The sequence below is a fragment of the Heloderma suspectum genome, chromosome 4 (assembly GCF_057233095.1).
Source record: "Heloderma suspectum isolate Gila_16-S chromosome 4, 16-S_ref, whole genome shotgun sequence".
In the NCBI taxonomy this organism is placed as follows: Eukaryota; Metazoa; Chordata; class Lepidosauria; order Squamata; family Helodermatidae; genus Heloderma; species Heloderma suspectum.
In genome coordinates, this window is record NC_139461.1 from 272,244,114 (window position 1) to 272,269,730 (window position 25,617).

At 45.5% G+C, this 25,617-nt stretch overlaps 1 protein-coding gene across 1 annotated transcript in view; it reads right to left on the minus strand.

Moving 5' to 3' along the window:
* GGT7 (gamma-glutamyltransferase 7) overlaps positions 1–25,617 on the minus strand; it is a 51,829-nt gene that overhangs the window by 21,620 nt on the left and 4,592 nt on the right. The window contains exons 2-4 of the mRNA XM_084848366.1: positions 14,721–14,947; positions 12,920–13,071; positions 532–649 (exon numbers count right to left, since the gene is read on the minus strand). Coding sequence (XP_084704492.1) covers positions 532–649; positions 12,920–13,071; positions 14,721–14,947 — 497 coding nt within the window. The remainder of the gene's footprint in view (positions 1–531; positions 650–12,919; positions 13,072–14,720; positions 14,948–25,617) is intronic.

The following is a 25,617-nucleotide window of genomic DNA, read 5'->3' on the forward strand; positions in this document are numbered from 1 at the left end:
GTAGCCCAGATGGCCACACCCCTTGAGCCCACTCCCTTTCCCCCAGCTGCCTATTGTTTTGTGGTTTTGTGGCTTTTGCACATTTTTCCCCATTCTAAAAGGTTGAAATGCCCCTCCTAAGGCTTAGTTACTGGCAGTAAGAGCTTTAAGCTACAATATGTGGGTGTTTGGGGCCCCACCCCCTTTTGCCTGTGGCCCTGTCCACCGCTGGAATGCAGCCCCTGAGAACTTCTCCAAAATGGAATTTGGGCTGAAAGAGCTTCAACACCCCTTCTTTTGAATAAATACATGTTTAATATCCCCACATGGAAAGCAAGAGGGGTCATGTGCACAGGAGATGCAGGTTTTTAAATGGGGCTAAGCCCTAATGGGCTCTAGAGAAGGAAAAGGGAGTTGAAGATACCAGAAATGTCCGCAGGAATCCCCATCGGAGCCTTTGTTCACAGCTTTGTGAACAGAGACAGTTGTGAATGGAGACATTTCCCAACCAGCTACCACCCTGCCCCCTAAACAGTAAAGGCTCTCTCACACCTTTGCATCCCATGCCTTCCTAAGGCCCTCTTCTTGGATGCTGAAGGGGGCTGTCTCTCGGAAATCAATCACCCGGCTCTCATTCTTCCTGATGTCATGAACCAGCATTACTCCTCCTCTGCAACAACAGAGCCACACGAGAGTGAAACAGACATTGAGAATGCCTCGCCAGCTACGAGGTGACGTCTCCTGAGGTTATGCTCCGGCACAAGGAACCTATCCCTTCTACCCCTTCAGCACATAGTTGAAGGCATCTTCTATTTGAAGTGCTGTCCAGTTCAAGTCCAGTTTAAAGACAATGAACCACTGGAAGGGGCCTTGAAATTGTACATCAACAGTTAGCATCTGGACAGCAGACTGAGCAAGGTAGAAGGGATAGGTTCCTTGTGCTGGAGCACAACCTCAGCTACAGCACCCTAAAGGTTGTCCCAGCAGTGTACTGACCAGTTTGGGCTTCATTTCCTAGACTCCCCACACCTCCAGGCCAATGTCAAGGATAGGCATGGTTGGGCAGCTGCTGAGGGCCCACACCCCAGCAGGGACCCACTGGCAAGAGCCCCCTAGAATTGCTCCTCCTCTTCACCATTGCAACCTGCCTCTCACTCTAGCCCAGACAACACTGGTAGAAAGGAGGAGCAGTAGATGCCACTAGCTACGTCTTCCCTGGCTTTCTGCCTGACAAGCAGTAAGTGGTAGCAAGGATGAGAAAGAGGATGAGAAACAATAGCAGCTGGTGACAATGGATGTGAGAATGTAGACTCACTGAGGGAGGGGGGCCACTGAGGGTGTCTTCCCCAAGGGTCCCCTAAAACCTGGAGACAGCATTGCCCTCTTCCCATCTCCAGGTGGGTTCTCTAAGAGGAATATCCCATTGAGGTTGATGGGTCAAATTCTGTCAAATTCTGGCTTATTTCTTCACCTGAGACAAATCCCGCCTCCACTGGCCCAGACTCAGTTTCCAATTTATAAAAGAAAACGCTGAGGAAAAATGTATAAGGATACTGACTTCTTTTCCTTCATTGGTAAAATATCTTGGAAAATAGATAACATCGTTCTGATAAAGGCCTGATAAACCTGTATCATTCAGGCAGCTGATAGGGGTCGCATGATTGAATTTTCCTCCTTAAAAAAAAGCAAAAAAAGCAATGCCCACAGAAAACAAGATGTCAGGAAGAAAGGTTACACACTAGCTTTCCCCCTAATATGCTGTTTTGTATGTGCAGGAATGTTCTTACAGAAATTCAAGTATAGCATTTAACCATGTGATTCCCCCACCTGCAGTCTGAAGCTGCACAGTCCAGTAAGAATTAGGTGAGCGTGTTCTGGGGTTCCTGGTTCTTGGAACTTCCATGCTCATAGGTGAGTCTGGAACATATGTGGTGGTGTCCTGGGTTCTAACAATCTGAACTGGGGAGGGGAGAGGACATGGCGAGACAGGGTGGCCCCATGCATCCTACTTTACAGTGGACAGTCCTCTGTTTGAAGGCATCTTCTATTTGAAGTGCTGTCCAGTTCAAGTCCAGTTTAAAGACAATGAACCACCGGAAGGGGCCTTGAAATTGTACATCAACAGTTAGCATCTGGACAGCAGACTAAGCAACAGGCACATGGGTCACCTGGTCACACTCTTCCTCACTAGGGTGAGACGTCTTGTGTTTCTATTTAAATTATTCTAATTCTTTCTCAAAGTACTTCTGTGCACATAGGTTAGCATATGAACATTTCACACAAATCAGTTCCACTTTTTTGGCAATATGTACTAAGTGTCCACCCTAATCCTAGGCCTGTTCCTTCACACTAAAGATCCAAGGACAAATGTGAGTGAACTGAAATGATTAGTCTAGGAATGTAATAAACATGATATATTCTTTTACTGTTTCCTCCACATTTTTCCTGTGCCTCATGGAGCAGTGTAATTCTTTCTAGATCAAGATCATTTTTTTTTAAATTAACATTAATTCATTGGTTAGCTAATAATTTGTGATTGGTAGTAGATACAAGACAATGCAAGGAATTATTACACAGATAGGTAGTCACTAAGGGTGCAATCCTATACAAGTTTAGACAAAAAAAAAAAGTCCCAGCATGGCTGGCTGGTGTATGTTGGGAATTGTAGGGCTTTTTGCTGTCTAAACATACATAGGATTGCACCCTAAATCAACAATGGGAGTGGAAGACTGAGATCAAGAAGGAGCTTTACTACTCAATTTACATAAGGAAAATAAGAACATAAGAACAAGAGCCATGCTGGATCTGACCAAGAGTCCATCTAGTCCAGCATTCTGTTCACACATTGGCCGACCAGCTGCCCACAGGAAATCCACAAGCAGGACATGAGTGCAACAGCACCTTCCCATTCATGTTCCCCAACAACTGGTGCATGTAAGCATACTGCCTCTAATACTGGACGTAGCATATAGCCATCAGGACTGGTAGCCATTGATAGCCTTTTTCTTTAGGAATTTGTCTAACTCCCTTTTAAAGCCATCCAAATTGGTGGCCATCACTACGTCTTGTGGTAGTGAATTCCATAGTTTGACTATGCACTGTGTGAACAAGTACCAGCTTTTATCTGTCCTGAATCTCCCACCAATCAGCTTCATGGGATGACCCCACAGGGTTCTAGTATTATGAGAGAGGGAGAAAAAAGTCTCCCTATCCACATTTTCCATACCATGCATATTTTGTACACCTCCATCATGTCTCCCCTTACTTGCCTTCTTTCCAAGCTAAACAACCCCAGCTGTTGTAATCTTTCCTCATAGGGGAGTTGCTCCAGCCCCTCCATCATTTCAGCCCCCTTTTCTGCACTTTTTCCAGCTCCACCAAAAAGAGCAACTGAAATGATAAGGAAGGTTTGCAGTTGCACAAAAATGTTTGGGTTGGATCTAGACTGAGTGTTCCATGAATGAAAAGGCTCCTACCATTCACAGACTGATTGAGGCTCCCCACTGGAGTGGGGGGGGAAATAATTTTCTCGGATCCCCCTTCCCCTTGTGATCCCTTACACTGTGTCTCATGCTGCTCCAGAGGATCCCCCTCCCCCTCCGCTGGAGCAGATTTTCAGGGGGCTCTAGGGGGAAGGAGGGCTTGGCAAAACCCACCTCTCCCCTTCCCCCAGGGGTTGGTGGATCTCCACCAGTCATAAGTCTGGGTCCAACCCACAGTGATTTATACTCATGCTGAACCATTCAGATGCCCCGTTTGCCATGAGCAGGAAGAGGAGTACAAGCCAGGCAGAGGATAAAAGCAATAGAAGCCCTCAGGCACAAGCAGGCTGGAGAACTGCCATGATATGTTTAGGGACTGTGCCTTTTATAGGTACAACATGACAGAAAGAAATTAAGATTGTTGCCTTTTCCCCAAGGCCAGCCCTACCATTAGACAAAGTGAGGCAGCCACCTCAGGCAGCTGCTTTGGGTCATGAGCAGCAAATTGTTACTTATTTAATTTGTTGTTTTATTTGTACTGCCAGGGAAGTAAAGAGGTGTTTCAGGTACCAAAATGTTTTGGGTCCGCCCTGCTTTCCCCAGAACTGTCTCATCATACTGAGAAAAACTTCAGCTGTTTGTTGTCCCTACCCTCACCCCGTTATGCAGCCATTAAAATCACAGAGCCTCTGTCCATTAAAAAGAAAAAGAAAAAAGCAGCAACCATAGTAGGAAGAAGAGAGGGTCCCATGAACTGAACTTCAAGCAAAGACTCGTAGGGTGGCCAGGAATCCTACTTTACAGAGGACAGTCCTTTATTTGAAGGGCTGTCAGAGGAGAGTCCTCTATTTGACAGCATCCTCTATTTGAAGGGCTGTCCAGTCCAAGTCTGGTTTAAAGTTCAGGAGCCCAAAGAAGAGGGAGCAGGGCCCTTGACATCACCATCCGCAGGTCGCAGCACCTGAGCAGCAGGCACACAGGTCACCTGGTCAGTCTTCCTCACTAGGGTGAGGTGCACTGTATTTCTATTTAAATTATACGTATTATTTCAATACTTGCATATACAGCTATCAATTAGCATATGCAAATTGCATGCAAATCGATGTCCTCTTTTGTCCCTTTTTAAAAATGATGCATTTCCTCTTTTTGGGCGATGCAGAAGTGGCCACCCTAGCAAGGAGCCCTAATCCAGCATCCTTTCCTTTTCCTCAGGACTGGGAAAGCTAGTGTCTCTCTCTCACAGTCCAGAGGTAATGCATGTAACAGGCTTCCCTGACCCAGCCTGGCATCAGCCTGTTTGAAAAGGGGCAGCACCCAGCATTCTGATTTGGGCAGGAGATGTGCTCTCTCCACCTCCTCCCTTTCTACCGGTGGTGTAGTGGAGCCAGGGCTCGCAGGGATGCAGCCCTGGCATTTTTTTATTCGCAGGGAGCCTGATGTCACTGCCACCCAACCCCCTCAAATTTCCCTTCTGAGCTTAGCTGCAATCTGCACAGTAGCTGAGGGGAAATGAGTTTCCCAGCAACAATATACTGTTCCCTGTTGTAATGCAAAATATTTTGGGCTGTCTTGGTCTTGAATGGGCAGTTAAGACCCATTAGCTTTGCAAAAGACCTGCTGCTGGTGGAAATGTAAACTACTAGACTGGTTCTGATCTGGATCAACACAGCTGCCTGAGTTTTTGGACTCTCCTTGGGGGCGTGACTATGGGGACTGCCACTATAAGCTCCTGCATTTCAAAATTTACCACTACACCACTGCTTTCTACATGCCTGATGGTGAGAATCAGTGCTTTGGCTTTCAAGGCTTTGTAATTGTCAGCAAATCCTTGACAAAAGCAGGTGTGACTCCACCATAAAACTGTAATCAAAGAACTTTGCCCTTAGGAACAGTCTGGTCCCCTCCCTCTACCAGTAAATATTTGTGTTGTCACTCGTATAACCAAGGCATAAATCAATCCTGCATATACTCATCTCTAGGCCCCAAACAAAATGCCTGGTTTGTGACCAGCCATGTGTCATCTTGAGTAAACTATTATTTTGTGTATGCCTCAATCATGCCGCCTACTCTGTCTCAGCGATAGGCCCAGAAAGTGACTGAGCTCCCTGATGTTAAGTTTAGAAGGAGCTTGCTGATTTTGGATCTTGAAATCTGAAGGTCCCATTGCATACTAGGGGCTGCCTGGAATCAGATGAAAGGTCTTTTTTTCTGTGAATGTGGAGTGCACTTCCCTTATCAATGAGTCACCAGAATTGGCCTCTATACTTCAGTAGTTAGAGGACAGAGCTTCTGGGTCAGGGAAACTCATTTCTAGGCAAACACTCCACAGCTTGAGGGCACTGTATATCCCACAGGCAGGGTTGCAAGACTGCCCTTATTTTAAACAGTCATCCCTACTTTAGAATAAAGGGCGCTAACTTCTGTATCTTCAGGAAGCTACTCTTTTCTTCTTAGTTACATGCCTTAGGGCGCAATCCTATGCATGTTTAGACAGAAGTTGTAGGCCTTTTCTCTGTCTAAACATGCATAGGATTGTGCCCTTAGTTGCATTCAGGCTGGATTATTTGCAATGTGCTCTACATGGGGCTACCTTTAAAGAAGCTTCAGAAGCTTCAGTTGGTCCAGAATGCACCTGCAAGGATGTTGTTCAGTGCTTGCCCATGGGTTCATGTTACAGCAATCCTGCAACAGCTGCACAGTTCTGCTTCTGTGCCCAATTAAAAGTATTGGTAATTACCTTTAAAATCCTAAATAGCTTATGCCTAGGGCACCGGCAAGGGCGCAATTGATAGGGGTGCACCTTTGCCACTCAGAAGCCCCTGAACTCAGAGGCTTCCGAGTTTCCTATGTCCTGCCAGGCTGAAGTCAGCAGGGTGGGAGGAGTGGCAGAGGTGATCTTCACCTCTCTGTCCTCCATCTTGGGTGAGGGCACTTTGGAGGGGGAGGGAAGTTGGCTGGAGGAGGCTCAGGATAAATCATATCCTGGCCTCTCTAGTCTCCTTCCCTCCTCACCCACAGGAATGTCCCCTTTCCTCCTCCTCTGAGGTCATTTTTCCAGCCCCAGAGAGGCAACCGTCATGCTTCTCTCCATGCCAGCTGAGAGGGGGAGGGGTCTGGGGTCGGAACTCCAACTCCCCCTTCTGAGGTCAGAGCGCTGTTTCAGACCTCAGAGGGGTTTTCCAACCTGTCCTATGGCCCCTGGGACGCTCGTCCAGGGACCATAGGATTACCCTCTTAGGAATCACCTTCTTCCATATCATCCTGCTTGCTCCCTAAGGTCAGCAGGAGAGGCCCTTCAGTGTGTCCCATCTAGGGTGGAAGCACATTTGAGCGGGATGAGAGAGAGGGCCTTCTCAGTGACTGCACCCAGCTCCCTTGCTGTTTTTCACCAGTTGCAGAAGACCATTTTATTCCAGTAATCTGCTGTTGTATGTGTTAGCTAGTTTTTATGTTTTGGTTTTAACTGCCGGCCTGGTCTCCTGGGCTGATTGCTATGTGGTTTTGCAAAATTGTAATTATTAAATTGTGTAAGATGCCCTGAATAGTGCTTTTGCACCAGAAGGGTGGGATATAAATCTTTTAATAAATACAAATAAATGAAATATTATTTGCAAACAAGTCTGGGAGCCTGAATTATTTAACCCTCTCAGGAATGGTCCAGCACTATAACCAAGTTGGCATCACCTAGCAAGAAGAGCTATATACTGGTAAGAAGCATATATGTGCTCAGATAATAGGAGTTCTAGACTGGAATGCTGAGGCACAAAATGTGCATCCTGAAAGGTCCTGTCAAGGCAAGAGGCAATCAGCCCTGGTCTATTGTCTTTCCAGAATGCAAATGAAAGCGCAATGCACAGAGATTCATTGCTTCTTTTCCTTAAAAGCAAACTTGTGGGCAATTAAGAACATAAGAAGAGCCATGCTAGACCAGACCAAAGGCCTATCTAGTTCAGCATTCTGTTCACAAGGTAGCCAGACAGATGCCTATGGGAAGCCCACAAGCAGGTCACCAGTGCAACAGCACTGTGTTCCCCAGCAACTGGCATACAGAAGCACACTGCTGTGATACTGGAGGTAAAATATGGCCATCATGACTGGTAGCCACTGATAGTTTTATCCTCCATAAATTTGTCTAATCCCCTTTTAAAGCCATCAAAATCGGCAGCCATCACTCCATCTTGTAGTCACCATCATCATCATGATCACTCATGACCGAGTAAGATTGTCTTCCAAAGATAGAGTCTATATAGATAACTCTTTATTTTGTAGTAACACATTCCATAGTTAGCTATGCACTGTTCTTCCTTTTTTCTGTCCTGAAAATTATTACTATTTTTTCTTTTTACTACGTGCTGATTAAGAATATAAGAAACGTTCTCCTGGTTCAGACCTAAGGTGAACATCACATCACATAACATAAGAAGAGCCCTGCTGGATTAGACCATCTAGGGTCCATCTAGTCCAGCATTCTGTTCACACAGTGGCCAACCAGCTGTCGACTGGGAACCCACAAGCAGGACACGAGTGCAACAGCACCCTCCTGCCCATGTTCCCCAGCAACTGGTGTACATAGGCATACTGCCTCTGATACTGGAGGTGCATCTTGGCCAGCATCTTGCTTCTCACAGTGGCCAACCAGATGCCTCTGAGAAGTCCACAAGCAGGACTTGAAGGCAACAGCCCTGTCCAGCTCTTGTGAGATTTGGCAGGGCCACTCCAGGTTAGATAGTTTAGTAGGATCACTAGAGTCCAGATAAAATGTCTCTAGAGCAGGGGTGGTCAACTTGTGGCCCTCCAGATTTTTGCCCTTCAACCCCCAGCAGACCTAGCCAACACAGCCAATGGTGAGGGCTGATGAGAGTTGTTGGCCAAAATATCTGGAGGGCCACAAGTTGCCCACCGCTGTTCTAGGGTTCAACCTCTGGGCCAACAATTTCCATTCCTCTTCTGAAAAGTTGTCTCCCATTTCACTAGGTCAGATGAACATAATGGGCACCAGTTGGCCATGTTCACTGGGGATGATGGGACTTGTAGTCCAACCCATCTGGAGGGTGTCAGGTTGGGAAGGTTGCTCTATGCTGAGTTTGCTTTAACCAACTAATACTGTTACCCCTTTGGAGGTTTTTATACAGGTCAGACTTTCGTCAAGGTAACCAGGAAACAGGCCTAATATGTTGTTGTTGTTGTTCAGTCGTTCAGTCGTGTCCGACTCTTCGTGACCCCATGGACCATAGCACGCCAGGCCTTCCTGTCCTGCGCTCTCTCCCGGAGCGTGCTCAAGTTCATATTCATTGCATCCGTGATGCTATCTAGCCATCTCATCCTCTGCCGTCCCCTTCTCCTTTTGCCTTCAGTCTTTCCCAGCATCAGGGTCTTTTCCAGGGAGTTTTCTCTTCGCATTAGGTGGCCAAAATATTGGAGCTTCAGCTTCATTATCTGTCCTTCCAATGAGCAGTCAGGGTTGATTTCCTTTAGGATGGACTGATTTGACCTCCTTGCAGTCCAGGGGACTCGTAAGAGTCTTCTCCAGCACCACAGTTCGAAAGCATCAATTCTTCGACGCTCAGCCTTCCTTATAATCCAGCTCTCACAGCCATACGTTACTACTGGGAAAACCATAGCTTTGATTAGACGGACCTTTGTCGGCAAGGTGATGTCTCTGCTTCTTACTATGCTGTCTAGGTTTGCCATAGCTTTCCTCCCAAGGAGCAAGCGTCTTTTAATTTCATGGCTACAGTCACCGTCTGCAGTGATCTTGGAGCCCAAGAAAGTAAAATCTGTCACTGCTTCCATTTCTTCCCCTTCTATATGCCAGGAAGTGATAGGGCCAGATGACATGATCTTAGTTTTTTTAATGTTGAGTTTCAAACCAGCTTTTGCACTCTCCTCTTTCACCCTCAACAAGAGGCTCTTGAGATCCTCTTCGCTTTCTGCCATTAGGGTGGTATCGTCTGCATATTGGAGGTTGTTGATAATTCTCCCGGCAATCTTAATTCCGACCTCTGATTCATCCAACCCGGCATTTCTCATGATGTACTCTGCATATAAGTTAAATAAGCAGGGTGACAATATGCAGCCTTGTCGTACTCCTTTCCCAATTTTGAACCAATCGGTTGTTCCATGTCTGGTTCTTACTGTTGCTTCTTGACCCTCGTACAGGTTTCTCAGGAGACAGGTAAGGTGGTCTGGTACTCCCATCACTTTCAGAATTTGCCACAGTTTGTTGTGATCCACACAATCAAAGGCTTTAGCGTAGTCAATGAAGCAGAAATAGACGTTTTTCTGGAATTCTCTTGCTTTCTCCATGATGCAGCGAATGTTGGCGATTTGATCTCTAGTTCCTCTGCCTCTTCGAAACCTAATATGTACTTCTCTATTTAAACCATTGGTGTTCACCTGATACTTTAATCCTCATTTAAAACAGAGCAACTCTGTGCTAATAGATCAGTCTGTACTTAAAGGCAATTTCAACTAGTCTTACCTGTGTGTTTTTTGTTTTTTTTTTTAATCCTGAGCATGAATCTTGATTAAGTAGTGTGGGTACCAAACAAGAGTTTCCAGTTTCAACAAAAGTTTTCTCAAATCCCATCTGATGGGCCATTATCTGGTGACACTATTTATGTAACATGCCCTAGAACTTCCTAGTGCTGCAGCCACCTAAAGCATAAAGCTTGAAATCTCTCTTGCGTAATGCCTATTTAAAACAAATATTCTGTTGGCTGAAGGGAGGCAACTGCTCTGGGCAATGGGCCAGATTTAGAGGAGACAAAGGTTGGCAAAACTGGTGTTTGAGTCTGGCCTTTAGAATGCAGAGACTCCACCAGCGTAAATAAAAGCCAGGGCTGCGTGAGCAAACCATATCATATTCCAGGACACCTGCTTGTCTTTTGGATGAAAATGCATGGTGGTGTTTTAAATTCCTCTTGGGGGGCAAAGAGAAGAAGATTCAAACATTTACTTTGGCCTATGGAGGCATCATTAGAATGATATTGCCATGTGCGCTGGTAAGAGTTCTGTTGCCAAATCAGTCCCTAAAGTTTCCCAACAGACATGGAGATCGGTTGGAAAGTTGGATGCTGCCCACTTTCCCTTAGGATATGTCCAGCCAGCTCTAACTCTGGGGTAGGATGGCCATGTGTCCTACTTTAGAGGAACAGTCCTCTGTTTAAAGGTATCCTCTATGTGAACAGCTGTCCAGTCCAACTTTGGCTTAAATATAAAGAACCATAAGAAGGGAAAGCAGGGCCCTAGAAGTTACCCATCAAACACTTAGCACCTGGGCAGCAGATTGAGCAGGTACACAGGTCAGCTGGTTACAGCAGCCTTCACCAATCTGATATCCTTCAGATGTTTTGGATTACAACTCCCAGCATTCCAGACCATTGGCCATGTGGGCTGGGGCTGATGGGATTTAAAAATGAAAACATCTGGAGGGCACCAGGTTGGGGAAGGCTGGGTTAGTCACTTTGGTGAGATGTATTGTATTTCCATGTAAGTTATAGTAAATATTTCTACATTTGCATATATGCCTAGAAATTAGCATATGCACATTTTCTGCAAAGCCATGCCCTCTTTGTTGGTGAAATATAAGGGACCACCTTAGAGGTGGGGACTGGCTGTACCTCTTCAACACTTCCCATCCTTGACATTCAAACAAGTGGGATGTTTCTCAGCCCAGCCTGCTTTTTGCCTGGACATTTCCTATGCCACTACTTTTGTGCTACAGCACTGAACTAGAAATAGAGGGAGATGCCATCTGGGTCTTCCCTTTAGTGCATCACATAGAAGCACTTTAAAGAAGATGGATGAGACACCCACATATCCCTCCTTTGAGCATTCCCAGGTGACATCTGAAGCCACCTTTAGATTCAAAGATAACTGTCTCTGATTTATACACTGCTAGGAAAGGGCCGTGGTGGCTTAGTGGTTAAGACGCTGAACTGCAGACTGGAAAGTCGGCAGGTCAGCAGTTCGAGACCCGAGTGCTATGTGACGGAGTGAGCTCCCGTCTTCAGTCCCAGCTTCTGCCAACCTAGCAGTTCGAAAGCAAGAAATTGCAAGTAGATAAATAAGTACCGCCTTGGCGGGAAAGGTAACAGCGTTCCGTGCACCTCGGTGTTCAGTCATGCCGGCCACATGACCACGGAAGCATCTTCGGACAGCGCTGGCTCTTCGGCTTAGAAACGGGGATGAGCACCGCACCCTAGAGTTGGACACGACTGCTTGGGAACACCTTTACCTTTTTAGGAATTGTAGATAGCCATTTTCTGGTGGAAGTTATTCCATACCTCAGAATTCCAGGCCATTGTTCCAAGTGGCCCTAATTTAAAGTCAGCATACCGAGCAAGCCTTTGTCCTAGGATCTCTTATGATACCAGATCTGTTAGAACAATGAGCTGACTCGCACATTCTTTTCATGAAGGAATATACAGGAGCAGGCTCAAAGAAAGAACCATATTGTTTCCTTTCAGCAGTCAACACAGAGGTCACTCCTAGCACCCACTTTCATCCACAGTGGAAGCAAACAGCAGGAGGAATCAGCACCTGAGATGGTCTGTATTGGTCACTGGAAGAAGGAATCTTACTCCAGAGGACAATATAGGCAGCTGTGAGCATGGTGTTCCACGTTTCCTCATCAAGAGGGGGTAGTGGGAACAAACTCTGAAAGCTTGCATTAATTACCACTCAGTTGAACAGTTTACAAGGAGCCATATCATTAGCTTATAATTACAGATTCAGTTATGCAATTCAGCAGTTGCTGCTTCTAGAGATCTAGGGTAGATTTTCACAACCAGTGTGGGACAGCCAGTGTGGTGTAGTGGTTAGAGTACTGGACTGCGACTAGGGAGATCCAGGTTCTGGTCCCCACTCAGCCATGAAGCTCACTGTGTGACCATAGACCAGTCAATATTCTCAGCTTAACCTATCTCATAGGGTTGTTGTGAGGATAAAATGGAGAGGAGGAGGATCATGTAAGCCACCTTAGGTTCCTTGCAGGAGGAAAAAAAGGTGGGATATAAATGTAATAAATAAGATAAATAAAAATAAAACCTCTTTCCTCCACAATACACTGAAGCAAGATCACCACCACCACCACCACCACCACCACCACCAAAACAAACAAACAAAAACTTGGTCTTGTGAAAGGTTTCAACATGCATTCAACCTCCAGGCTGCCAAACAAGGGGCAGGCATCAACATCTGGATTTGCCATCCACAAACGTTAGGACTCTAACATCATTTTAGACTTTTTCAGAAGAATACGTTCCTTGTGAGACTTGCAATATCGCCATGGGATATTGGCAAAAATTGCTTCCATATTGGCCATAGGTATTCACCTGAAAATGGAAACAGAACTCCATTTTCGGATGAGTGTTTGGGTTTGTTTTTGTGGGCTTCCCAGTGTAGCATAACAAGAAGGCAAATTATAAGCAAAGGAGATCGTGGTAGGCACTTACCCGCCAATGCCAGCTGTGTGAGGGTTAATAATTCCTGAGCATAAGGCTGAGGTGATGGCTGCATCCACTGAGGAGCCTTGCTTGTTGAGGACCTCGATCCCCAGGGCAGTGCAGCGGGCAGCATCGGTGACTACGGCCCCCTGATGGAATATCTGCGAGAAACCACATTGTGAAACCATTGCTTCTGGTGCTGGTGACCTGATATTCAGAAGGTGCCAGCACCTCTGAGCCTTGATCTTATCCATAAGCAGTGACTTGAGGCTCCACCATGGAACATTTCGTGCCTCTTCAGGCACTAAGGTTTATGGGCATGTGGGGGGGGGGGCACAATAATTGCTGCACAGGATCTAATACAGGGTAGGAAACGTTTATATTGTCAAGGGTCACATTCCCTCACGGGTTGCTTGTTGGGGGCCACCTGTTGGAGATGGGTGGGGCCAAAGCCAGCTGTGGGCAAGGCCAGAGCCAAAAGTGGGTGGGCACCGCTTTTCTCTCTCTCTGTCCCTCTTCCTTCCCATCCAGCAAGCTGCCAAGGAAGGGGCAGGTGGCTCCTGCCAGAGGTCTGAACTGATTCCATGCAGAGGGCAATTGAAATCAGGCTGCCAGCCACATGAAACTAGGCTGAGGGCCGTAGGTTGCCCACCCCTGATCCATCAGGTGATGTGAAAGATTTCCACCTGAAACTCTGGAGAGCTGCTGCCAATCACAGGGCTTGGTAGACAAGTCATCTGATCCAGTGTAAGGCAGTTCAAACCCTATGGAAGTTCAAGCCCTTGCTCAAGGGTGCCCATGTGTCCTCTTTTACAGAGGCCATTCCTCTATTTGAAGGGCTGCCAGAGGAGAGTCCTCTATTTCGAAGGCGTCTTCTGTTTGAAGGGCTGTCCAGGCCAAGTCCCATTTAAAGATAATGAATCATCAGAAGGAAGGCCTGGGCTTTGAGCTTGTCCACCAGCAGCACCTGGAGAATGGCAGGCTGAGCAGGCACAGTCTTCCACACTAAAGTGAGATGCATTCTATTTCTAATTAAATTATAGTTGTTATTATTTCTAAATTTGCTTCTATCCATATAAATCGTCACATGCACATTTTATGCAAATTGGTACCCTCTTTTGTCCTCTTTTTTGGTGATTCACAAGTGGCTACCCTATAGTGACTGGTCCAAGGGCAGCTCAGTGCGTGTCCTTGGACCAGTCACCAATTCTCAGAATAGTTCGGAGGATAAAATCAGTGGCATCTATGTCATCTTGAGCTCCTTGGAGTAAGGATGGAATAAAAAAAGATAGGTTTTTGGTGTCTTCTGTGAAAATGTCTTCATCATGGGCTTCAGTTTGACTACTGGAGACAAGGGCACTTGATGCTGCCTCTCCATGAGCAGGAACAATACATTGCAAGAAAACCCCATCAATACTTGGGTAGGATGTGCCAGGTTGCAATTACACACTCACAGTGGCACATAGTATTGCGGGGCCAGCAGTGAGACTCTGATGTGCAGCTGACCTCCTTGACAAATAGGCCATTCAGACACTCCCTGTTCAAGGTAAGTTCACAGCACTGAACACTGCTGGTAGCTATAGTAACTATGAAAAGCAGGTAATTATGCAAACCTTGTTTGAAACCAGGATAAGTAGGATAAGTCAGGCAGTTCACAACCTTACACTTCCCATTACACGACTGCTCGTGGAGCATACGATTAACTGCCACACGGAAAATGTGAAGATATTATTCCATGTGAAAGGCGGGTCCTTCCACTTCTTGTACAGTCTTCCCTGTCAGGAGAAAAGTATCAAATAACTCTTCTTACCTGGGGGTCTCCAAAGTAGATCTGCATTATTAAGGCCACCGTGACTCCTGTAGCGAATGTTAGGCAGGCGGTGATGATCACAGTCAGACCGTCCTGGCGACAGCTGCAGTCCCCCGAGAATGGGTCCTTGCTGGTCTCCCGAAGGGGTGAGACATCCTGACTGCCCATTTCTGATGAAGAGGAAGGCAGGCGCTGGAGGCGAGCCGATTTTAAGAAGGAATCTGGATCTTCATTCAGAAAGCAGAGAAAAGCAACCGAGGAGTATGTGTGAGGGAGATGCTGAACAGGCACAAACTCAGAGTCTGAACATGCCAAACAAGAGACGCTTGTGTTACACCTGCACCTTTTCCAATGAGATCGCTGTTTTTCTGCTTGGCCAGAGCTTTTAGGAGGTTTTCTAGTTCAGGTACCACTATTGAGGGCTCATATTACATATATTTCCCATTAACTCTTGGCAGTCTTAAGGCAGCCTTAGGTAGTGAAGCTGGCAACTCCACTCCCTGGAGTTCGCTACCTGACCAGTGCACCTGCTGCTCATGGTCCTTTCTGCAAGCCCTGTCCTCACTGTCCTATGCACTTATGATACTGCAAATATGGAGCAGAATGAAGAAACACGCTGGCGGCAGCTGCAGGGATGCTGTTTCAGTAAGGAGAGACAAGATTCTCGACAAGCCTTAAAGGACCGGCTTTGGATGTCTGCAAGATCAGATGGCAAAGAAGCAGAGGTAGCAGGCAGGTGGGCAGATCATAAAAATACCACTCCACAGAAGCTGCCTTTCTGTTGATTTGCACTGTCTTCTGGTCCATCAGTGTGCAGAACCCAAAATATAGCCTCTCCTGTGAAGTCACTCCTGTTTCTGACGTCCAGTGCCTTTGCTTATGTAGACAAAATGGCACCACCCACACACAAGTGGGAGGGATCAGCAGGCTAGGGGGAACCCCAAGGTTTTCAGGGATACAAAAAAAATCAAGGAAAAAATCTAAAGGGTGGGGGGAAGGGCAGAAACAGCCTGATGAGAACTGAGCATGCTCAGTGGCCACGGACTACTGACTGGTTTGGGAAGGGCAGAAAACTGGGGTGGGGGCGTAATGGATGCAGTGGCTGGAATCCTGCACAGCAACACCCTACAGTCTGTAACATTTTGTGCAGGTCCCACTTGTAATCAGATATGGTCCCAAACATGGGGATGAAATCCAATGCACAATTAAGCTCCTCTTCCCACACCCCCATATCCTCAGCAGGTCCGGCATCAAAGGCAAGCATGGCTGGGCACCTCCTGAGGGTCCACGGCCCAGCAGGGGCCCACTAACAAGAGCCCCCTGGAGCTGCTCCTCCATTGCAAACTGCTTCTTCATGTGCCTCTCGCTCTGGCCCAGACAATGGGAGCGATGAGGACGAGGAGCAAGAAGTTGCCTACTTGCTGACTGGCTCTCTGCGTGTTAAGAAAGCAAATGACAGCAGTGATGAGAGAGAGGGCAAGGAGCAGGAGCAGCTGGCGGCAGTGGAGGTGAAAAGATGAAACTCACTGAGGGAAGGGGGCCCACTGAGAGGATCTTGTCAAAGGGGTCCCCCAAAATCTGGAGCTGGCACTAGTCTTTAGCATGGATTATCAAACAGCAACTTGGCTGCATAGCCCTTGCAGCCACTCGTGCACTGTCTGATTTGGAGGCGAGTAGGTAATCCTCCTCCTCTGACCCCCTCAACAAAGGTACAGAAAAACTGAACTGGAAAGGGTTCCCCCTGCCTGCAGGGAAGAATCCATGTTGGGGCTCACTTCACTCTTGGGGCACATGCAGTCCTATGCATGTTTAGACAGAAACATAGCTGGCTGGGGAATGCTGGGAGTTGTAAGACTTTTTTCTGTCTAAACATGCATAGGATTGTGCCCTAAGGCAGCCTTTCCCGACTTGGCACTTTCCAATGTTTTGGACTACAACTCCCATAATTCCCCAGCCAGCACATCTGGAGGCTCCCAGGTTGGGGAAAGCTGCTTTAAGGCCGATTACGTTACGTTCTAACGTCTTCTGGAAAGTTTATGTGCTTTATTGTCATAGTCTCAATTCCAACTGTGTAAATAATTAATCCATCATAATAGACACGCATGCCTCCCTGATGATCGGGGTCACAAAAGAGAGCGCCCAGAAGATCTGCACAGGAAATCACATGGTCATGCACAGCCTCTGCTGACAGCTTCTTTGGCTTTTATTGAACATTGTTCATCATGGGAAATCAGAAGGCTAGATTAGATAGACAGTTGGTCTGACCAAGCAAGACACTTCTTATCAAAGGTCCTCATCATACATTATGTTTTAGCATGTACATTAAAAAAAAATATTGAGGGTACATATTAAAAACACACACACATGCAGGGCAAAATATAATCCATGTGCAGAGAATTCCTACAAGCTCGATACAACTCTGTTTTTCTAACTCTCATCTACTTACCAATGTGCATGGGCACATTGCACATGCATAGGATTGTGCCCTAAGGCAGCCTTTCCCACCTTGACACCTTCCAATGTTTTGGACTACAACTCCCATAATCCCCCAGCCAGCATATCTGGAGGCTCCCAGGTTGGGGAAAGCTGCTTTAAGGCAGATACGTTCTATCTAGCATGCCTCCTGTCCATGCCTCACTAGCATGCCTCCTGTTTCCCTATCCAGTCTTCCCCTCAGTGTGATGCGCATTTCTTATGCTCCGGAGCACAAGTAACGTAGAATAGAATAGAATAGAATAGAACTTTATTATAGTCAAAGACCAGCTCAAGAAGTAACTTGTATCAAGGTGAGGTGGAGATCTGTATGGGGATAGGAGAAATGCACCCAGGCCTCCCATTCATAGCCCATTATGCTGACTGCCTGCACACCTGTCTGCACCTGTAGATAAGGGAGGGAAAACTGGGCTCTAGTGACCCTATGCAAATGGAACTGAAATTCAGTCCCAACAAGACCAAGGTGCTGTTTGTGAAGGGTTTTTCTGACTATGGAGGTGGTGATTCACCTGTTCTGGATGAGGTTACACTGCCACTAAAGCAGGGTGGGGGAACTTTTGGGGGTCAGGGGCAACATTGCCCTCCTCAGACCCCATCAGGGGCTGCACCCATGCCTTCCACTGCCACCATTGCAGCACTGCCAAATTTGCCACTGTAATTCAGGAGCAGAACAGCAAAAAAGGCAGCAGTTGCACAGTTGAGCATGTGCTTTGTTTCCAAGCCAAATCATGCTCCTAGGAGGCTTCAAGGAGCATGATTTTGCCTGAATTTTTAAAAGGAAAATCAGCATTTTTTGCCACTGTGCTGTGCTGCTGAATTTTGGCAGTAAATTCTGGGGCAGGGCAGCAGCAGGCTGGGGGCACTGGGGGCTGCAAAAATGGCCCGGGGAGCCCATGGGCTGCATATTGTCCACCCCTGCCCTAAAAGATTAGGTCTGCAGCTTGGAAGTGCTGACTGATTCAAGATTTGTCACTGGCAGCCAAAATGTTCTCCATGGCATGCAGTGACTTCCTCTTGTTATGGGAGATGCGCTAGCTGTGGCCCCCCGGCTCCTGTACAGAGATAACCTGACCATCATTACCTATACCCTAGTCACCCCCAGACTTGATTACTGCCTTGTGTTTATGTAGGGCCACCTTGGAAGACTGCTGAGAAACTTCAGTCATTTCAGAATACAGATGCTGGGCTCAGTGGAGGCTCTGATTTCGGTGGGGCTGCTAATCCATTCTGGGTTTCAGTCAGAACCAGCCAGGCCTATAAAAGAGCTGTCCAAGGTGCTGAACCTATTTGGGGGATAGGCTTCAGCACCTTGGATATCTCCTTTAGAGTTCTGGCTGGTTTTGACTGAAACCCAGAATGGATGCACAGACCCATCCAAATCAGAGCCACCAGCCTCCATTGGCTAGGCTGCTAAAGTGGGCTGGCCGGAGGGATCATATGATTTTTGGAACAGCCTTCACTGGTTGCTGGCCTAGCCCCAAAAGCAATTCAAAGCACTGGTCCTCTTAGTACCTGGCTACTTGAGGGACTTTCTTTGTGCACATATAATTGTCCATGCGCTAAGTTCAGCATTAGTGGCCCTTCTCTGGGTGTCCTTGTTTTTTGACATTACTCAGGTGGCAACTACAGTGAAGGTCTTTAACTGCAGATGCCAGGGGCTGAACCTGGGACCTTATTGGACTGTCTTTAAATTGTTAATACAGTTTTTAGATGTTTGTACTTGCCACTCTGGGATTCTTTTTATGAACACTCTGCATGTGGGAACTGTACCCATGGTGGGCTGGATCATGCCCATAATGGAGATGGAGAACATGTGGCCTTCCAGATGCTGTTGGACTGCAACTCCCATAACCCCAGCTAGCATAGCCGACACTGCGGGATGATTGGAGTTGCAGTCCAACAACATCTGGAGGGGTGCACGTTCCCCATCCCTGCCATAATGCACACATGAAATAAATACGTATTACTATTTTGTGCAGAATTCAAACACGTACACACACACACCACAGCTCCTTGAAGGCCTCACATATGGTAGTAAACATGTGTGCCACCACATAATATGTGAAGTGGCCCTGAGAGATGCTGTCAGGGTGGACACTGAGCCCATAGAACCTCAGAGCAGTTCTGATTCTGAGGAGGAACAGCCGGAGAGGAGCATGCTCATCCCTCCCAGGCCCTGCAGCTGGCAGAGATTCCTCCTGCTGGCATCCCATGGATAGATAGCAGTCCTGGGAGTGAAAGAGCGTGGGAGGAGGGCTGGCTGGATGCTCGACGCAGTTGCAAAGAGCGACGAGCTATGGAGGGTGCGGAAAGAAGGCATAGCGCCCGTTTGGTGCGCAAGCAACGGTCGTGTCCAGAGGATCCAAGGGAAAAGGGGAGGGACTCTCCCTAGCCCATAAGTTCAGGGTCTGCAAGTGATTCTCGTTCAAACGGGGACCAACTGTTTCCAACCCGGGGCATAGGTTACTCTGCTGTTCATAGTGTAGTCGCTGGTGATAGAGTTATTTAGTTGTAAAAGGAATAAAGCCTTGAAAAGAATCCTTTGTCTGTGTCTGGAGTTGGCTACTGGAGTAGACTGAAAGAGGCTGGCTAGGGCCCCGACAGATGCTACCTCAAAGGTTTGAGTGAGAACAAGTATATAGCTCAGTGGCGGAGCACATCATGCTTGCAGGCTGAAGGTCCCAGGTTCAATCCAGGGCATCTGCAATTAAAAGGGTTGGACAGCAGGTGATGGGAAAGGGGCTTGAGAGCTGTTGTCAATCATAGTAGGCAATACTGAGGTAGATGGACAATTAGGCAGCTGTCCCTGCTCCAATGACCAATATTTGATTCATACTACTCCACATTCCTTAGCCACAGAGCAGTCAACAAGAATGCTTCTTTACGTGTCCACATAATATACACACTGTACATAGGTGGTCTATATTCTCAGTTTCTTTATGACATTATGACTCATGGCAGTTATGTTGGGGGATCCCTTTTGGAACAGGCAGCATCAAACAGGTTGGATGGTTCATGCCTGTAACAAAACTAAACTTTTCTGGGGGTAAGGATCAGGCTTGCTCACCAAGATATGGGCACTCTTTCTAACACAACTTATTGAAACTTTCCGTATGTTTTGTGTGTGACTATGAATTACAAAGAGTACAATATTGGGGTCGGAATGACCACATGGAGGGTAAATCGAAGCCAATTTGGTTGTATAGAAGAGTTTCCTGGTTCTGCACTGTCACCCAGCAACAAAGAGTTTAGATAGTTTGGCACTGATTAGGAGGAAAAACTGTGCTACACAGAATGGGAATTTGTGAACACGCAGTGTCTGAGCACCTGCTTCCCATGCATTTATCAGACATTTTGGAAGCACTTATGGGAAAAGCCAAATACCATTTATTCCAGATTAATCCTGTGCTAACATAATAGAAATGAACTTGAGCATGCTCCAGGAGAGAGCAGAGGACAGGAAGGCCTGGCGTGTTATGGTCCATGGGGTCACGAAGCGTCGGACACGACTGAACAACTGAACAACAACTAACATCATAGAAATGGTCTGGGGATAAAGACAGACTATGAGCTTCCAGGTTCCTAGTTTGAATCTGATGAGTTCTTAAATTATGCCGTTTGTTGCCTCAGGATGTTGTGATGACATCTTTACTGTAGATGGCATTTTAAAAGGCTTAAACAAGCTTATGGGGAGTAGATATGTACATCAATAGCTATTGGCTAGAGCAATTAAAATGGAAGTTCCATATTCAGAAGAAGTAGTATAACTTTGATTCCTAGGCAGTGGGAACAAACAACAGGACTGGCTATTTTCCATCACATCTTCCCAGTGAATTTTTCAGGGGACTTCTGCCTGATCACTGTTGGGGAGAGAATGCTAGACTGATGCCCTTTCTCTAATCCAGCATATTCTTAGATCAGGATGCTGGCTGTGCTCATTGCACCATCCACACTGGTCCTACAGTCTCTATGTCAGCCATGTGGACCCAGATCATCGAAGGCTGACCTGCATGAGCATATCAAATCCCTTAAATAACCAATTGCGAAGAGAAGTACCCACAGTAAATTTCATCCTTGCACCCAGTTCTTTTCTTTTAAAGCCTCCCCAACCTGAGTTGAGACACAAAAAGGTCACATTTAAACATCCTTATAAAGATAATATTTTAAAAAAGATGCCCCTCAATGCAAATTTACCTAACACTTGGGTGCACCAGTGCTAGCGATCCCACGGTTTTATAGAAGACACAGTTGTTAAGCAATGGGGGGCAGGAACATAGTGGAACAAATGCTGCATGTAAATGTGTTTTAATGTAATGATTCTCTGAAACTGAAAAAGAGCAATATACTTTTAAAGTGTTTTCCTAGCAGCACCTGCTTGAACAGTAGCTGATGCCACAATTATAATCACAATGAAGTCAGAGCACAATATGTGAAAAGTTAAGCATTTTAACATCCCATTGATTTAAATTAAGTGCACGCTTAATTCTCTCCCATTGAGAACAAGCAGTCCTGAAACTGCTTTAACATTTGCTGGATCATAGCTTAAGCATACGTATACTATGTAACATTTTCTAATTTAAATTAAATTATTTAGAGATAAATTACACATTAAAATAGTTCCACATTGTAATGCATATAATCAAATTATATTGCAAACAACAATGTTCTTGTTTCAATCAATACCCAGATTAAACATGGGCAGATTTACAAGGAGCTGATGTCTGGCCTGGAAATCTCCATGTATTTCACTTCAGCTTTAAACTGATTGTTGTTGATTATGCTAGGTTTTATTCTGGTTGTATTGTTATATTGTGGTTTCAAGCTTTTATATTTTATATTATTTTATGTTGCACTCTGTAGTTTTAATGTTTGTGAACTGCCCAGAGAGCTTCAGCTATTGGGCAGTATAGGAATGAATGAATGAATGAATGAATGAATAAATAAATAAATGTGACATAATTAACTGAACAGAACTTAAGCAAGCTACGTCCTAAAGATGTATCTGTACATTAAGTGCTAGTGCTGTGCAGTCCTTCTGTGTTTTTTATGAATGGGTCCAATAGAATTCACTTTTTAAAAACATCTGTCTAACAAGTAGTCATTTTCAATTAATATATTATGCTGCTTTGTTCATGGCATCCATTTCTGGTAGCATGAAACCCTATTCCCAAAACTTCTATGACCTACTGGTAGGCACTAACCTACAAATTAGTAATAAGTATTGAGCTCCTCCTGCCAAACAGGTGTTCAGGGAGCTGCCAGCTGACAGTGCTGATCATGTGTTTAGGAGATGAGGAAACTGATGTTAGGCAACCCTTCCCCACCCACTGGGCTAGGAAGACAAGTGCCACTCTGTACATCCAGTCCGTATAACACAGGAAACTGTGTCCCATCCCTTGTGATGACTGCCAGTGCTGACGAGCAATTGGAAAAAACCCTCTATTTTTCCACAAATAGCAGTGTGTACTTATTTGCTTCCTTAAGACTACTTTTCCAGCATGGAACAATATGGCATAAGTGAAACTCACCCAAGATGTCTTAATTTAACCAATTTTGGCATAATAAAGATGTATTCATTACTACCCAAGTAGCAAAAATTGCTTTGGCAGCTAAGAAAATATGGACTATGTTTCCAAAAACCTAGTGGCACAGGATGACATGTGTTCCTATTATATTGTATTTTTACATATATATATTCTTTGCTTTAAGGGGTTGCCTTTAAAGGGGTTATGTATTCATACATCTGATTGCTGAATGATTGCTGAATGTGTTAAATCTGGTTGTTTGTTGTATTTCTATTGTGGTGGCCTATGGCTTTAAACAATAAAGTTGTTCTAATAACAACTAAGACTCGGACTACTCTTTCCATGCATTCATGGGGATAAGTACATCATATTGCATTTAATTCATGTTAGACAATTACAGTTACATAAAACTTCCAAACAATGGGAGAAAATGGAAGTCTAGATGTCGCCCCATCCCCTTCAAATGCCAGGGAATTTCTTTTTATGCCCCAATGTATGGCAATTAACTGTTAGTGATACAAAATAGCATCACCATGCTGTTGGTGATAATAAAATCTAGAAGTTGTCACATTATCCTCTGTCACTTCCCAGTCAATGTTTACAGGTATGTTGTAATCAATGTATAATAAAGTACATGAAATGTGACAAGAGTTTTGCACAAAATCAACTTGGCCTCTGATCACCTCTATATTCAGGTTTTGCTTAGGGTGCTTCCAGATGTCAGTTTTCTCCAGCAATTGCAGTGTATCTGGCATGTTGTCATGCCAGTCTCTTGCAAACTAGACATCAATTGTGCATCAGCCAAACACCTGAAATCACTCATGCATTTTCCAGCATTTCAATTAATCTTTCACTGATTTTGTTAATGCATAGTGCCACAATTTACAAGTTATATATTATCAATTTTAAATGTCACTACATGTTGTCCAGTTAGTGTAGAAGACCATGGATTGTGTCCTATACTGTTCTGTGGCTCTACATATTCCATCATGACTGTTGGTGAGTCTGACATTGTGCAGCCCCCCTTTCTGCATTATCTGGCCACCTACAATTTTTTTCACTGTCCCACTTCTAGTGAAACTGACACAGTCCAGGAGAAGCCAGTTTCACAAGTGCAAGGGGCTGATCGCTGGTGAAACCGAAATGGTCCAGGAAAGATCTTGTCAATGTCAGTGTGTTTTTCTTGAAAATTGCATGTATATGCCCAGTAATTAAAAACAATAACTACTACTACTACTATTGCAGGGCATTTGTGAAACTGACAAGGCTTTTCCCAGGCTTTGTTAGTTTCACTAGAGTCCAGGAAGCAGGTACAGTGAAGGAAATGACCCCATGTTTGAGCCATGCTGCTCCTGTCGATTGTGAGCAAAGAGGCAGGACAGGAGAGATTAAAATGTGAAAATGTCATTCCCCAAAGTTTCAATTCTTTCAGGGGAAAGAAGGTGGGTGTAGGTTTAAAATGTGCTTTGGTTAGAATGCAACTGTTCATAGCTGTCACCAAAAAATGCAGAAAGGTTGAAACGCAATTGTAAATCTAACTTCTCGCATGGCTAATCAATTCAGACATCATATTCAAGTCCATTTAAAACTGCATTTCTGTCTTTCACACATGCCCATAAACACTTTCAACTGGCACTTGTGAAATCAACCCAACCATATTAGCAGGATCAGTGCCATGTGGGGGGACAGGAGGAAGCAACAGCAGCCACTTCACAGAGCCAGGAATAACTCTCATACTCACCCAAGACATAACAGGTACATTAGGTGCTTCCTGTTTTATGGCTACTGTTTGGTTTGCACATAACAACCCATGGGTTGTCATGCATGAGCAGGAGAGAGTGGGCACACCAGCCACTTCCACTTTTAATTAACAACCTACAATCAGCCCATTCATAGGTTGTTGAGCATGACATGCGAACCTGGAGCTAATCGCTGGGTTAATTGCTGGGTTGTTTTAGCCCATACACACCCAGCATAGGATGTGTCGTACATACAGCTATGCCTTCCCTGCCCCAGAACGCCCCCAGCCATGCCCCTTTTCAGCCACTCTGCACTCGTCTTGCAAGCGTGGAGGATGGGGCTGTTCCACGCTGCCTTGGAGGCAGCATGGAATTACGGGGAGGTCAGTTTTCCGGGAACCAAGGTCGGTTCCTGGAAAACGCTAGATCCTATGGCCATCTAGTCGCTGTCTAGCGGCCATAGGATTACTCTCTTAATATCTATATAGATAGGACAGAAATGGTCCACAGATATAATAGTTGTTGTTGTTGTTGTTGTTGTTGTTATTGCAGTTATATTTTCATACTAATTAGTATTTTTAAGGGCTGGGACAACCCAACATATAAACATGGCATTCTAAGCAGAGAGGTTGGTAAATACACTAGCATGGGATCCCAGTCAGACACTTCATACATGATCGGGACTGAAACAACCCTCAAATAAGGACTCTTCTAGTATTCAAACCAACCGCTGCACAGGCATATGAAAAAAGACATTGGCAAAAGTAATGACATATAAGCATGCAGATACCAAAATAAATTATTTATTTACATTTTCAAACTTTAGAAATAATAACAAGATTTTAAAAATGCACGTACACACTGTTTCACTTAGAAGCTGGGATGATCTGGTGAAATGAAAGTGAAAAATATGAAAACGTAGGAGGTGATATCGCCAGACTGAGACAATGAAATAAAAATAAAGCACTTCCTTTACATCACAGGTTCAGCACCCTGAATCTTCCAAGAGATGCTTCATGTGCTATAAAGCAGCAAAAGAGGAGGCACTGGTGACATGAGCTTTCTCTATCTTTGCATCTAGTTTAAAGTAGGACTCAAGGATTTTGGCCAGTGTGAGATGTGTTGGCTGCAGAAGCTACT